Source organism: Scardinius erythrophthalmus, assembly GCF_964197995.2.
Source record: "Scardinius erythrophthalmus genome assembly, chromosome: 12".
Taxonomy (NCBI): Eukaryota; Metazoa; Chordata; class Actinopteri; order Cypriniformes; family Leuciscidae; genus Scardinius; species Scardinius erythrophthalmus.
In genome coordinates this window covers 11,828,869-11,844,455 of record NC_138232.1, presented here as the reverse complement: position 1 = coordinate 11,844,455, position 15,587 = coordinate 11,828,869, and the positions used below count along the sequence as shown (strand labels likewise).

Below are 15,587 nucleotides of genomic sequence, written 5' to 3'. Positions count from 1 at the left end.
GATATTTTTTTTTTAAAATAAAAATCAATAGACAAGCATAATACAAATAGTACATAATTTAAATATTTTGTAAGGCTTACAAATATTCCTTAATGTTTTTTTTTGTCTCACTCTGTAACACCATACAATGCAACAAGTATTTTACTTTTATGCGTATGGTATTTTGCCAAAATTCAAGGTGGGTCTTGAACATTTGATTATAGGAAGCCCAAAATGGAATGAGTGATAAATCAAAGACGCCTAAATCTATCATGAATAAAGATAAAACCAGTTTAAAAATTCTTATTGTTGGCTTTAATGAATCATTTCACTTTTGTCAGGTCGATCATTGAGCCTACCCCTGCACACATATCAGATACATATCTGAGGAACATAGAGATGAGATCCCCCATGTCCTCCGCCGCTGCCCTTGACATTCTGAAGAGTAATGGGGACACGAATTTCAGTGTTTATGGTCCTTGCCACTGGAACAGCCAGTCAGCATCCAGTTTGACACTGGTCCTATCCATGTTGTTTTTCAGCCATTTGTACTCTTTAATTCTTACATGCAATTGCCTCATTCCCACTACACAGTATGAAGCTGAAAAAACCACCATTGTCAAAGAATACATTTTAAAATCATTTTATTTTAAAGAAGCTTGTCATTTGATATAACTTAAAATAAAAATGTTGTACAAAAATGTAAAAGAAAAAACTTGTACATCAGAAAAACTTCTGACTTAAAAGACTTCGTAAAAGAGTAGTAAAACATCTTGAGGTATGAGAAAACTAAACCAGCAATTGCAACAACAAAATAACATGGAAGAAAACATATGGGAGGACTTTAAAATGGCAAAACACTTCAAGCATAGGTTAGATTTAGTCCTCATTCATTCTCATTAAGGCAGATCTCATTCTTTGCATTGTTAACTAGCCCTGAGATTATATTTGACCTTAAATAACAGATGGTTGCATTTATATACATTTTTTAAAAATCACTATATTAGCTGTGAATAATAAAAGTTAAAATTTTAATTCTGGGCTATTGAATATGCACAGGCAAACCATATGCAATGGGCGCAGCACCAATTATATGTTTTAAATGTGTGGCATTACGTGATTGGGCTAAATGCTGAAGAAGGGAGGAGCCAGACCCAGAAGAGAGCCAGGACTGGAGCAGAGCCGACGTGAAACGATCTAAATCCCGATCTGTCACATCCCACAGGTTACCGAGCACTAACGGGCTGGTGAAGAGACAAAAGCAACATTTAATAATAAAGCAAATCATAAAGAACTACACAAATATTTGTATACATGGATGTGTACATTACCATCCTGCGGTCAGGTAGCTGAGGATGATCCCTGTTCCCTCCTGATGGCCAAGGACACTGAGAGCAGCACTACTGCAGCCAAACAGAAGAGCTACTGTCCGCACAGGCCCTTTCAAAACCCTCTGAGCATCCAGAAAACGGGCACCTGCTCCATGTCCTATATAACTATAGAGAGGTACACATACATACTGTCAAGTATGTCATCTCATATTTATATTTCATCATCCATTCTTTAATAAATAACAGTAACTCTTTTCAGTTTCACTTACATGTAGAGGTCTTTGGTGGTCACAGCCTCATGTAGTTTATCTGGATCAGGAGCAGTTCCACAAACCCCCTGCCACACCCGCTCACTGGCCAATCACAGACAGAGATGCCAGATTGGAAATGGGACCAGTTACACAACTGTGGCTGTCAGGGTGTTTATGCATATTTTGTGAACTTACCCAGTAAACCATTCTTTAAAGCGATTCTCAGTGTCAGGTAGGTTTCCATCTGGGTTTAGCACATAGTAAACTTTCTTAGGGTTCACACCACAGGACAGAACACAACTTGAATCCATCTGAGAAAAGACAAGCAGAATTCTTATCAGAGAAACAGTCAACCATAAAGGTTCAGAATGTCCCAAGTGAATAAATTATGACAAAATACAATTCATTTTCCTTTCAATGGAACTAAAGAGACAGGCTGTTGAGCTTTTTTAGGATAATGGAACATGAAGTTCAAAAATGCTAACTCGTTTTCGGGTTTTAGCACTCATTCCTTAGCATTGTTTATAAATAGACCAAAATTGTTACTTGATATAAATATTGACTTCTGCCATAGCTCACAAATTTTAATTTGAGTTTCGACATCAAAAATCATTGGTTCTTATCAATAGAAAAGAACAGCCAAGATATTCTGCCAAAAAACTCCTTGGTGTTCCATGGAAGTAATATAGATTAAAAAATGGATGATGGGTGAACTAATTTTAAGATAAAGCTTTACTATGTGTATTAAATACAGTGCATGTTTGCTTGCAATAAGTAGCATATACCTCTTTCAGATGACTGTGTCCGAGTACTGCATGTAATGAGGGCATACGAGTGACGGAGCAAGACTTCAGACAAGCAATGTTCTCCCATGGTAACCTTTGCAAGTACTGTAGAAACACAAATCTTCTTATAAGATCAAAACATGCATATGCAATCAGCTCAAAACAATTTCAAGTTGTCTGTATTATTTCACACGAGTGGATATTATTAGTGTACCTTGTCTAAGATCAGAACTGTATGTCCCTGTGGTTCCTCCCTTCCTTTCAGTTTAGTCACACCGCACTGCAGAAGCCTCAGGAATTCTTTGTCCTGCTGACCCATTCCTTCTACAAGACACTGCAGGTCTGGCAAGGACAGGAGTGGAGATGCTGAGAGAACCACCTTCAGGGAGAAAGAAGAAATGAGAAAGTACTACAGGTGGGAACATGTGATGATCAAACTAATGCAGTGTGCAAATAGAGGCCACATACCCTGAGAATGTCCGGTGTGATCTTTGTTCCTTTCAGTGCCTTTTGGAAGCACTTCACCTGAACTTCAAGCTCAGGGTCAGAGGTTAAAGGCAGGAGTAGAGTTCGCCACACCCCTAAAGCCTCTTCCATCTCCTCAAGCATTTTCTGAAGGACAGAGAAAGAACTTGCATTCCGTATATCCAACATCCTCCCTTTCATATTAATCATTTACTAACTGTCAAAGATCTTTGTGTCTCACCTCCACACGGACATCCAATGACTTCCTTCCTTCCCACCACTGTGATTTCTCAGCCACCATGCTCACTTCTTTTTGCCCCTTCAAGACTCCATCCATTTCTTGCAGAAGCATGGCAACGGAGCGCTAAATAAAGGTCAAATATGAACCAGATTAGTGCAAGCATCTCCCCATTTCCTTCTCATTGTGAAAAGATGATTTTAAAGTTTTAAAACTCTTAGCTGTACTGCATTAGGTAATATACAGAAGTACTAAGAACATCAGCACACAATCTGTACCTCTCTGTTTGCAGTAGGGATTCGAACAGTGATTGGGGTAGAGCCACGCTCCAGTCGAGTCAGAAGAATAGTGCTGCCAATTTCATCAGGATACACCCCCGTGAGAGACAGCATGCACACTGTTATTCCTAAAGCAAATATGCATCAAATTTATATAATTCTGTATGATTCTCATAATACATACCAACAGGGCTCAAAATTACATAACGTTTTCTTACCACCATGAAACTATTTAGCATATTTCATTAAAATGTTTTGTTGTCCCTATGACAAAGCCATTACCCTTGCATACTTGCAGCAAACAGTGACTCATTAGGTCACTTTCAGAAACATAGACAATTCCCAATTCTAATAATTCGGGTTAGGGTATTACAGAGAGCTTTGTGGCCATCTTGCTTAAAGGGATAGCCCACCCAAAAATGAAAACTGTCATTATTTACTCCTCCTCATGTCATTCCAAACCTGCATGGCTTTTTTTCTTTTGCAGAACACAAAGGATGATATTTTGAAGAATGTTGATAACCAAACAGTTTCGGTTCCCATTGATTTGCATTCTATTGATAAAAGACTATAATGGGAGTCAATGGAATGGTTTTTGGTTATCACTATTCTTCCAAATATCTTCCTTTGTGTTCTTTTGGGAGGACTATCACTTTCATTTTCAGATGAAGTTATTACCTGCTGGCAGATCTTTCATCTGCTGTGTGAACTGATGACAGTGTGTCTGTGGGAATTGTGTTGGGTGTGATGAGGCGAAGGAAAAGATCTGCTCAAGCGCAGAGAGTTTCTGAGACTGTGTCACCCCAGACGTTTCCTCCAGACTCAGAGCGCCAAGACCATCTGTTACATCATTACAAGATTTCTTCAGCTTCCTACAGAGACAGGAAGAAGAGGTTCTGTTCCTCGTCCAAATAGTTTAGAATACAGGCTATCACTTTTTTTCTGCCGAAATGTATGCATTTCATACTAACTGACATACCTGAACTGACTAACCACATGACGGGTCATATGGTGGCGAGTGGAAACACCCAGCGACTGTGCATGCAGCATTGCTGTGGTGATGGGATCGGTCTGGCCGAGTGACTGAGCGAGAAGTGAGCAGACGTGGGGATAAAGAGAGGGAGGCGGGAAGTGGTGGAGAAGAAGCCAAGAGGAACGCAGGTACGTCTGGACCGCCTCTATGGACAGGTCAGCTAAATATGAAATAAATACACTGATGGTTATAAGACATTCAACAATTTTATCAATGACGGCAAAGTCAAAATACAATATAAAAACAAACATAACTAGGATCCTGTAAGATTTTTTATTTTATTTTTTAAGAAGTATCATACTCACCAAGGCTGCATTATCAAAAAAAAAAATCAGTAACATTGAATTTAAATATTAATATTTATATTAAATGTATTTATTATTATTTAAAATTGCATTTCTATTTTCATATCTTTTAAAATATTTCTTCACTGTCACATTAAATATTTCTTTAAAACAAAACAACATGACTGACAAAACTTTTGAATGGTAGAGCACATGCCACACGGTATTACCTAGCGGTGTAGATCCATGTGGTAGGGTTGTGTGAGATCCAGAGCCATTTTGTCCAGTTCTTCTGAGCTCACTGAAACACTCTCGTCCAACATCTGCAGCCAGATCTCTCCTCAAGACCTCACAATCAGCATCTGGGCTGCCTGGAACCACACACAACATGAATTTAGTCCAACAAGAATCAGTCAGATAAGCAATAAAATTACATCAGTTTTGTACTGAATACACACACACACACACACACACACACACACCTGTGTCATTTATCTCTGTGTCAGACCCTCTGAGCTCCTCCAGGCTGACATCCAAAAGAACCTCATCTTCATTCTCTTTAATCATCCTCATCCTCTCTGGCTCTTCTGTGACCTCTGAACTTTGACTCTTTTTTGATCGTCCTCTGCGCGTGCGTGTCTGGGAAGATAAGCCAATTTCTTCCTCAGAAGAGAGGCAGCTGGTAGAGGCGAGAGCTGTGCTTTTCTTAGTGGTCCGTGACCGTCTGGGAGGTTCTGGTTCTACAGTGGGGTTCACAACTTTGGCGTCACTAGGGATGGTGTTCAGTGCTGGTTTCAGGGTGCGAGATGTTTTGGAGTTGCAGGCGTTTCGCTTTTTCGACTTTTCCACTACAACAGGAGGTGCGGCTTCAGCGTCACTTTCATCACTGAACTCGACCTAAAACAGAACAGATGTATTTAATTAACTGACGATTTATTCGAAAATGTCTTACCATCATCTTAAGAAGCCTGAAACCAATCAATGGGCCAAACCTTAAAGCGAGAACGCTTGGATCGTTTAGGCGCAGCTGGCACGACCACAGGTTTCTCTTCTGCAGGAGAAGAATCTTTGTAAACCTCGAAACATCCCTTTGGAGCAACTTTTGACTTCGTAATCCCACAATGGCTGGCAGATGCGTGTAGTGAGGGGGTGAAGTTGACAGAAATGTCAGGCACCTCATTAGTGAAGTCAAATGCTCTTAAGTCACCAACACCAGTGCTTGTGGAGACAGATTTTGACCGGGATGTCCTTGTTGCTTTGGGCGTTTTAAAAATCATGGAGGATTTTGTGATGGTAATTTTTGGCACCAAGTCTTTAGCTTTCTTTGAAACTACAGAGGTCTCTTTGGTTTTCCTGCTTTCATGGTCTGCAGATCCACTCTTAATGTCAGGGTTGCGTTTAACACCTTCTGGAGGAGTTATTTCAGAAACAGGGCTCTTGGATCGATGCTTTGATTCAGTTTTAAGTTTTAATTGTGGTTTACTTTTAGGGGGATTCCAGCCCCATGCAGATGAAAAGAGTTCTTCAGGTGTACACCCTTTCTTCATGGCCAATGCCAAGCAACAGGCCACAGCTTTAGCCCCCAGCAGAGCAGCTCTGATGGGCCCAAGCTCTGGTTTCAGTGCCCCTTTGTGTGTCACTGCCTTCAATCCTGCCTCTATTTCCTCCCACAGGACTGTAGCTTTCCCTTTGTCTCCTGTTCGGAGAAGCTGAAGCACAGCACCCAAATGCACTTTGCCCTGTTCCACCTGGAGAAGACACAGTCCAGACTTTTTAGAGCACACAAGAGCTGCCAAACTGCTTTGGAGCTTAGCTTTGACACTACAGCAGCGTTTACTGGCAGATTGGCGTAGTCGGCTCGAGTTTTCGGGGTCTGTCTGGAGCTCTGCCTGTAATAGTGCCCAGTGGACACTGACCCGAGCCAAACTAAGCTCACTGCAGCAGGGACAGGAGCAGGTCACTGCGTGGGTCAGGCAGGAAAGCCCATGCTGACGTTTGGGCTTCAGTGGGGGAGATGCTCCTTGGCTTCCTAATCTAGACATGGCTTCCAAAGGCTCCTTGAGAAGGGCACGAGAGCTAAGGATTCCACTCAGATCATCATCTTCCTCAAGGGTGTGACCAGAGGAAGAAGGGGCAGCTGGCCGACCTTTGCGAGGTTTTATTTTCACCTCAGACTTCTGCTGTCGCCCGTGGCCAAAATCTACATGCAAGCGAGATGAGACAATATATGTTTTTAAAAATAAATACTTAATTTCTGTAAATATAGTTTGTGTTTAGCAGCAGTGAAATAAATACATTTTAAAAAACTAAAATAAATAAAACAAAACCTTTTCTCCTAAATACCTTTTTCTCACAAATAATGACTAAAGAGGGATCAAGGTCTTGATTTGGTAATCAATATTACATATTTACCTGTACAGAGATCAAGTAAGTTTCTAACTTGCTCCAGGTCCAAACTACTAGCTTCAGTTGCGCCCTTCATCAACTCCAGTTCTGCTTTCAACACCAACAGCTCAGCACAGCTACAAAACAAAATATGAAATTACAAATCCACAAGAAATTTGTCTGGCATCCCAGGAGCATATTCAAGCCTACTTCAAGCTTCAGAGAAAAGGCATTGGTTTGTCATGTCACCCCTTAATGTCAGAAATACATGTTTGGACCTGAAATGTCTCACACATTCTGAACTCTCACACTCAAAGAAATGGAGCATCCACTCACTGGCTGAGTGTCTGCAGTTTGGTGGCCAGTTTGAGAGCCTCTAGACATTGAGCTTTAGCTTCATGAATGGCTCCACTGCTGCTCCTCACAATCACCATTCTCTCAGAGCACACCAGCACCTCACTCAGCAACAGCCATTTAAAAACAACACTGTCTCCTACAGTGAGAAAACACACCAAGTTGAAAATGACAAATAAAGAAAATTCCTTTAAGTAGCCAAACCTGCTACCGCTTGTTGTACCTTGGTCTACAAAGCGAGAGTCTGTGTTTGGTCCAGGGGCTCCATAAAATCCATTGCCCAGCAACATCATCACCAGGCTGCACAATAGCTTCAACCCTTCATACTGAGCCGTGTCTGGAGTCTTCAGACCTACAACACAATTCACAACATTAATCAGTATACAGGTAAGTGATGTCACTAATTTTCTGTCCAGAACTATAAAGTTATTAAAAAATAAATTAACTACCATTCAAAAGTTTGGGGTCACTAAGATTTTTTTTCACTTAATACTTTTATTCAACATTATAAAAACAATATCACCATTTAAAATAAATGATGAATTTTTATTCATCAAAGAATCCTGAAAACAATGTAAATCAGCATATTATAATGTTTTTTGAAGGATCGTGTGACTCTAAAGACTGGAGTAACGGCTGCTGAAAATTCCGCTTTGCCATCACAGCAATAAATTACATTTTAAAACATATGAAAATAGAAAACGTTTATTTGAAATTGTTATAGTACTTTGTAATATTACTGTTTTTACTGTATTTTTTTAACAAATAAATGAGCCAAAAAATATTGACCCCAAATAAACAGTCCACCATATTTTGAACTTCCGATTTGTAATGCTCTACATCATGAATTCTATATTATCTGAGCAAATATTTTTCTTCTAGCTCTAATGAAAGTTCACACAAGACGAATGTCTACAACTGTACATTTATGTGAGCTTATACATGGGATATAACTTTTCCGTTTGTGGTACCAAAATGTGTAATGTGTTTATTGGATGAGAGCTGACCATGCTGTATGATGCTCTGACGTAGCTGTGAGTCCAAAGCCTGTGTGTCCAGACTCAAGTATTCACTGGCTGTCTGCAGCGCTCGTGCCCTGAGCAGGTACCAGCTCTTAGAATGATGCTGAGCGGACTCCTTTATCACCTCCATCAGGCAGCACACACCATGCTCCACCTGAAAAAGAGAGCAGGGACAAATCAGTGGTTTTTCAGTATGTATATAATTACAATTTAATGGACTGTTCCCAGGAGTCTAGTACTGGATAAAATTGACTCACTGGTCCACAAAAAATTATATGAACGAGTATTACCTGTCCTAAAGCATAGTGTATCTGTGCTTTTTGCAGCATAGCCAGCATGGATATAACAGATGTGCCTTCGGAGCTCAGGACAGAAGTCAAACTCTGTTCTGCTTTTTGTAAATCCACCTGAAACATGCAGACAATGTTCTGGTGTAAACAAAATAATATAAGGCTATTAATTGTCATCTGAAAAGTTTGTCCTGGTTAAAATTAATTCACCTGTGCAAGCTGAGGGGAGCCCAGATACAGCAGGACCCTGGTAGAGTGGCAAAAGGCATTCGCACTATTCTGGGCATCGCCAAGGCTATGGAAAAGGGCCGCAGCGAGCTGATATGCCTCCAGAGCTTGCAGGTGCTAACAGAGACATATTTATTATTCAACATAAATACAAATATCAAATACTTCTCCTCTCTTGGTAATGAGTTTGAGGAGACTTATGTTGCACAGAACACAGTGAGTGATGTGGGTGTGTAGTCTTACTTTGCCAATAAGCGTGTAGAGGGCAGCCATCAGTGTCATGGAATAAGCAGTCAGTTTAGGGTCTCTAACTGCAGGCACAGACCCCTTGAGTAGACTCCGCCATAGAGACAAACATCTATCCAAAGGCTCACTTAACTCTGAAACACATGAATCAACAGTATTAGTAGATTATCCTAAAAACAAGTGCTTCTCAAACATGTTCTGGAAATTTATAATGCAATATGCAAGTACGTATTTGCTGTGATTGAGTGTGTGGCTTACTGCTTTGAGCCAGTAGATTGAAGCGTAGTCCATCATAGACTAACTGGCTCTCTTGTGATTTCTGTTTATCCTCATACTCTAGATCATTAGTGGGAACAGGATCCATATTCAGTTCTGTTTTATTCTCCTCCTGCACTGCACGCAATCGCTTCTCTGTGTCCACAGCCTGTTATACACATAAAAGAAAAGAAAATGAAGCACAGGTGTATAATATTTTAGGAACGTACAATGCCGTTCAATAGTTTGTATGATTTTGAAAACTTAAAGAAAATGAAATGAATTCCTGTGTGATGTAAATCTGAATTTTCAGCAACAACTATAATTTTATAGTATTAGAAACGCTGAAAACCGTTGCGCTGATGTGTAATACATTTTTTCAAAAATTATTTGATGAATATAAAGTTTAAAAGTACAGCATTTATTTGAAATAGTAATATTTTGTAACATTATCCAATGAACTGTCCTTTCTGTTCAATTTCATGCACAGGGCTCCAGACTGCGACCAAATGGTCGCATTTTGCGACCAAAATTTGAGAGTGTGCGACTAAATTTTACATCCAGTCGCACATGTGCGACCAGTAAATTTCATCTCGTTCATAGTGGGCGACAACCGACGTCGCGTCTGCGATGCTTTGTTTACGACATCACGACAATTAATTTTTTAACGGTCCTCCATGAAGGGTTCCGAGTGAATGAGTGTGTGTGTGTGTGTGTGTGCGCCCGCGCGCGAGTGAGTGAGTGAGCGAGCGAGCGAGCGAGCGAGAGAGAGTGAGAGAGTGTGTGCGTGCGTACATGTGCGAGTGAATATGTGTGTGAGACGGCTCGAGATGACTGGTCGTAAAGCAATGTGTAGTCTGACAATGTTTCTTGTCCAGGACATGACAAGATTTTTAGGAGTCGAGACTCGAAATCGTGTAATCTGATACATTGACTGTAGTAACAGACAAAAAAATTGCGTATTCTGAACCAGACATAACTATAACTATGGTATACTGTGGTTATGAAAGTAGCCTACACATCTTTTTACAGCACTTCAAAACTATATCCTATTAAAATATTTTTTTTTTTTTTATGTGTCGACCAAAACATTTTTGTTCATCCTTTAAAGATTGTCTCTATTTATAAAACTGAAAGTTTCAAGAAGTAGGAAAACTCACACTTATTTTTTTTTTTAAAGAAGACTAAATTACCATTGTAAACAGCTGCTGAGGGTGCTTATTGGCTATTTTCACTCCCTAATATCTATTTTGTCACTCATTTTGCTTTTGAAATAATATTAAGACATTATGAAGGATAATAATTAAATTTAACTTTATCTATACACCTCAAATTTAGCTCAGTGCTTTGTCATCCCACAGTGCTACCAAATACTTTCTGTAGAACTTAAGAGCCGCGGCCCTCAGATGTTAGTCTGGAGCCCTGTGATCTTAAAATAAAACTGCACCATAATTTCTGTACGCTTAATCTATTTATTATCAAAGCATTTGTCTGTAATAGTTATTTAGGGGGAAAATGTGAAGGTGTGCCCCTAAATTTTCTGCTTGCGCTCCTAAAATTTTAAGTCAGGGGCTACAGCGCTCCTAATAAAAAAAGTTAGTCTGGAGCCCTGATGCATCATTGCTAAACAAAAATATACATTACTTTCAAACAAAAAAAAAAATATTACCGACCCCTAACTTTTGAACAGCAGTGTACACTAACAACCAAAAGTTTGACCATATTTAGTCACTCTTTATATTAACATCATTTTCAAATTGTAGAACAAAAGTAAAGTATGTTGTGCACCAGTAGGTTACTTTTCCTTCACTATATGAAGTGACTTACAAACTAGCTAAATAAACAGATTTCAGGCAGATCAGAATGTTAAGATCATGAAAAAACAGATCAGTCAAATGTCAACCTTTGTCTGGTAGTGTATAAGGCACTGACCTCCTGCAGGTTGGACTCAAGAGTGCAGATGTAGAGCCACAGGGAGGCATGTGCCTTCTCATCCTTCAGCCTATCAGCATTCTCTGCGGTTTCTGGCTCTGCCTCCAGCAACCGCAAAGCCTCATGGGTAAAGTCAACTGCTGAGCTGATTACCAAGAGGAAAAAAATGGTTTAAGTCCTCCATATTTTCAATCTTCTATCTCTGATTCAAATGAGGCAAAAGCAAAATTATATATATATAAAATGAATATTGTCCTGTAATCATGGTCACCCACCAGTCAGTCTGTTGGCTGAAGTCCTGGTAGCACACAACCTGTGCCATCTCACACAGATAAGTAGCCCGTCTCAGTGTGTGTGGTGTTTCTTCATGGCAGATATCTAAGAGGTCACAGAGTGTGTTGTAGCGCTCCTGCGCTGTGTCTCCAGTCTGCTCTTTATACACACGCAACTCCTCCTCTAACAAACACATCAGAATTTCCTCATCCATTACTGTTTCTCCTAACCCATCCCTCAGAGTCCTGACAAAAAAAAAAAAAGAAATGAGAAAGATTTTCAGCACATTCACTCTTTAGTGTCAAACAACAGTACACCGGAACCTTTTTCGATTGGCTAAGTGCAGGTTACCTCAGGCGTGTGTCGTCCTCTCCTGCTCGGGCAGCATCACACTTGGTTTTGACCCACAGTGACACAGGTTCTGCCAGATGATCAAAGATCTGCATGCCCAAAACCCGAATCCAGCGCACTATCCAGTCTAGAGCTTGCTCAAGCTGACCTCCACGCCGGCTACACTGCACCGTCAGCATGAAACAGCGATTTACCTGAAACATCCACACAATAAATCCACATCCAAGATCTAACATTGTCATTTATACATTTGCATGCTTTAAACTGATTGTACAGCTTGAAAGAGTTATAACATATAGATCAGACAACACAAATACAAGGTACTTCAAGGGCCACAATAAAAAGACAAAAGTTGTATATGTTGCTCCTTTTTATTCTCTTTTAATCTCAACAAAAGCTAAAAAATGACCAGAGGAAGCTGCTGTTCTTACCCTATCCAGAGGAAGAGAGGGTGGGCAGTCCTTGCACAGCTCCTGACACACAATCACAGCCAAACCAAAGGCTCCCTCATACAGCTTCCTGTTAAACAGCTCATACACCACATTATTCACCGCGCACACTAGAAAGAAAAACAAAAACAAATGAATATAGAATTCAATTTATGTGCACACTTACACTACAGGTCAAAAGTTTGGGGTCAGTAAGATTTTTTCTGTTCAAGAAAATTATTTTATTGAGTAAAGACTTTTACATTGTTGTTATAAGTTTCTATTTCAAATAAATGCTGTTCTCTTGAACTGTTTATTCATCAAATAACCCTGAAAATCAAAGTTAAGCAGCATTTTTTTAACAGCAATTTTCAACATAAAAAAAAAAAGTTTCTTGAGAGCTAAATCAGCATAAAGAATGATTTCCAAGATCATGTGACACTGTATGGCTGCTGAAGTGCTTGAATTCAGGTATTCAAACATCCAATCAGATTTCAGCATGCAGACTTCAGGAAGATGTACCTGCTTTAAGTAGGAAGTTGTCGTTGTTGAGTGTCCGCAGTTCACCAAGCATGCGTCCTGCAGTCGCCTGGCAGTACAACAGCACCCTGTCCAGAGAATCGCCCGCTGACACCTTTGGACATAAATGTTAAATGAAGGATATTATTGTGATACATCTAGCCAAACACTTTATCATGGTCTAAAGTAGGTTTAGTATATTACCTGAGATGCGTGAAGACTATCGTATGTGCTAATATAGCCCTGGTAAAAGCTGAAGCAAAGGGAGTACTGCACCTGCTGCGAAAACGAGTCCTGGAACGAACAGAAGCTTTTAAAATTGATACATATTTGGAATGTGAATTGAGTACCAGTGAATTATACAATCTTACCTTTTGCTGTGCAAGCAGAAGTTCCTGATATTCTTCTAAAAAGGAAAAGCAAGCCAGCAATGTGGTTATATCCATCCCTTTACACTGACCAGCTTCTAACGCCCAAACCACTAGCTGACAAGCCTCTAATAAGGCATGAGACTCTGGGCCCGACATGGCACGGGGCAGCACCCTGAGTGCACGTGCACATTCGGTGAAAGCCTTACTACATTTACCTCCCGAGCTTAACGCACACTGAAGCTGCACAGCGCAATCTGCAAGGCTCAGAGCCGAACGCAAACCCACATGACCATCAACCCCCTCCAGTGCGCCATGCAACAGTCCAACAGCCTCAGCTGAAAACCGGCTCTTACATAGCAGTTTACACACTTTAAACACCACCTCACACCGCACAGCCAGCGAGGGACAGGTCAGCGCAGAGTCTTGTGGGCCGAAGAACAGTTCTCGTAATTCAGAGGTCAGAAAACTCACATCATCGAGAGTAAAACACCCACACGACCGTTCATGCTCCACCACCGCTTCCTCTACAAACAGAGGAACTTTGGATGGGAAACAGGCCGAGCTGGACCCCTGTTCTAGGAGCTTGAAGGATAAAGCTTGTAGCTGACAGTGAAGTCTGTCCCGCGGAGAGAGGGTGGAACCACTCGTTCTGTTAGACAGGAGACTGTTCCACAGCACTGCAAAGCAATTCCGCACCAGAACATGGAAGTCATCCGTCTGTTGACAAAAAAAAACTAAATATGAGGTCTACAGAGAGCACCTTGAGATATGAATACTTTATTACAATCGAAAGAAATGTAACGGTTTCCAGGGTTTCCACACTTTTTGACCAATGAATGCCCACGATTTTTCCAGATTAATGTATAATAAAATATTAAAAAAATGAAAGGATACTCATTTTACTGAGCTTGCTATTTTTATGATTTTTTTTTAAGACTCAAGCATACCGTACCTCTGCAGACAAACGCTTCAGTCTTCTATACATAAGTTGGCCCAATCGACAAGCAGGGCCATGAGCTCCAAGGCTACAGACTTTCTGTAGGATGTGGAAGACTATTTTCTCGAGATAAAATGGATTGTTCTGCATTCCGGACTTTTCGAGCAATTCAAACCCTCGGATGGCCAGTTCCACCAACTCCACTATTTGCTCCTGATGGACAGGGTCCAGATTCCCACTGCCCAGGCGCTGGTTGCACGCCCGGATGATACGATCGCACATTGTGCGACCATAAGGACCAAGCCCATCATCAACATGTTTCTGCAGCAGATGAAAAAAAAAAAAAAAGAACAACTCCAGCAGTGTGCATCATATATGAAATAAACTCAGGATCTAACTCACTGGAAAGCTGTTTTTACTCACACATGTATACACAAAACAAACAGTTGTGGTTTTTTTTACCTTAAGCTTGTCATGAAGAACTACAGTGTCCTTTACACAAGATAACTGTTGGACATACTCCTCTGTTCTCAGACACTTCATTGTCATCACTGTTGTGTCTGCAATGCGAAACAAACTGCTTAATAAGGACAACTATTTCAGATACTAAGATGATTAACTGGCATGGTGAACTAATATTTGTTGTATACGTGTATATATACACACTTTAATACTTATATATATATATATATATATATATATATATAATATATATATTATATGTATTTCTATTGCAGAGTGATTTGGGCTGAATGACAAGGACATGGATGTACAACAAGCTAATGTTATTACATAACAATATGGTTTGATCATCTGCTATGCTTTCTTTCACACTTTACCATACATCTGCAAACTAGCATGTTAGCTAGCTAACTCAGCCCAGTGTTAATCCCTAACCCGTGTAAACAAATCAAATAAACCTGTTAGCCTGTCACTTACCATGTTCGAATAAACGGTCAAATGTGGAGGAATATCGACTCTTTTTGAGTGTTAGGAAATGTGGCGTTCATATGTATCTTCAATAAATATAAATGTACAATGTTTTGTATTTCCAGTCGCGCGTCGCCGTTATCAGGATGACAGCAGCGGATTGCGGAAAACAGAATGTAGCGCTACTCGCGCACTTGTTTAAAATACCGCAAAGCTTATCGGGAAACTGCGGGCAGGAAGTGGAGCTAAGGAACTATGGGTACTGTAGTTTTTAGAATTCTTACGTAACAAAGTCTCTACTGATTTCCTTAGTAGTAACAATAAATGTAAGTATTAATCTTTCGGAAACGTACAATAGAAGGTGATCTATTAATTAAATTGATTTAAATACACTGAAATTAAAACATGAAAGAAAACATACA

The 15,587-nt window shown here is 40.1% G+C and overlaps 1 protein-coding gene across 1 annotated transcript; it reads right to left on the bottom strand.

The window, feature by feature from the left end:
• Positions 1 to 607: 607 nt before the first annotated feature.
• espl1 (extra spindle pole bodies like 1, separase) lies at positions 608 to 15,233 on the bottom strand. The gene is made up of 32 exons (XM_081380447.1): positions 15,175 to 15,233; positions 14,698 to 14,795; positions 14,251 to 14,556; positions 13,299 to 14,015; positions 13,132 to 13,221; positions 12,931 to 13,042; positions 12,412 to 12,539; positions 11,981 to 12,174; positions 11,632 to 11,874; positions 11,357 to 11,501; positions 9,428 to 9,593; positions 9,167 to 9,303; positions 8,906 to 9,040; positions 8,696 to 8,812; positions 8,391 to 8,559; positions 7,607 to 7,735; positions 7,366 to 7,522; positions 7,057 to 7,166; positions 5,637 to 6,844; positions 5,127 to 5,541; positions 4,875 to 5,015; positions 4,307 to 4,520; positions 4,006 to 4,199; positions 3,328 to 3,455; positions 3,053 to 3,175; positions 2,815 to 2,958; positions 2,561 to 2,725; positions 2,347 to 2,451; positions 1,757 to 1,872; positions 1,580 to 1,663; positions 1,311 to 1,475; positions 608 to 1,223 (listed from the first exon to the last, which is right to left on the bottom strand). Exons 2-32 carry the CDS (start codon positions 14,782 to 14,784, stop codon positions 1,022 to 1,024), a joined length of 6,546 nt encoding a protein of 2,181 aa, XP_081236573.1. The 5' UTR covers positions 14,785 to 14,795; positions 15,175 to 15,233; the 3' UTR covers positions 608 to 1,021.
• Between the last annotated feature and the right edge of the window lie 354 nt (positions 15,234 to 15,587).

Bases quoted from the DNA above. Each gene is read 5' to 3' on its own strand.
- espl1 (XM_081380447.1), bottom strand. From the start codon at position 14,784: ATGACAATGAAGTGTCTGAGAACAGAGGAGTATGTCCAACAGTTATCT. The intron at 12,175-12,411 runs GTAAGAACAGCA...TGGATGTTTCAG, and splicing joins CCTCTCTTCCTCTGGATAGG to GTAAATCGCTGTTTCATGCT. The intron at 11,502-11,631 runs GTGGGTGACCAT...CTTGGTAATCAG, and splicing joins TTCAGCCAACAGACTGACTG to CTCAGCAGTTGACTTTACCC.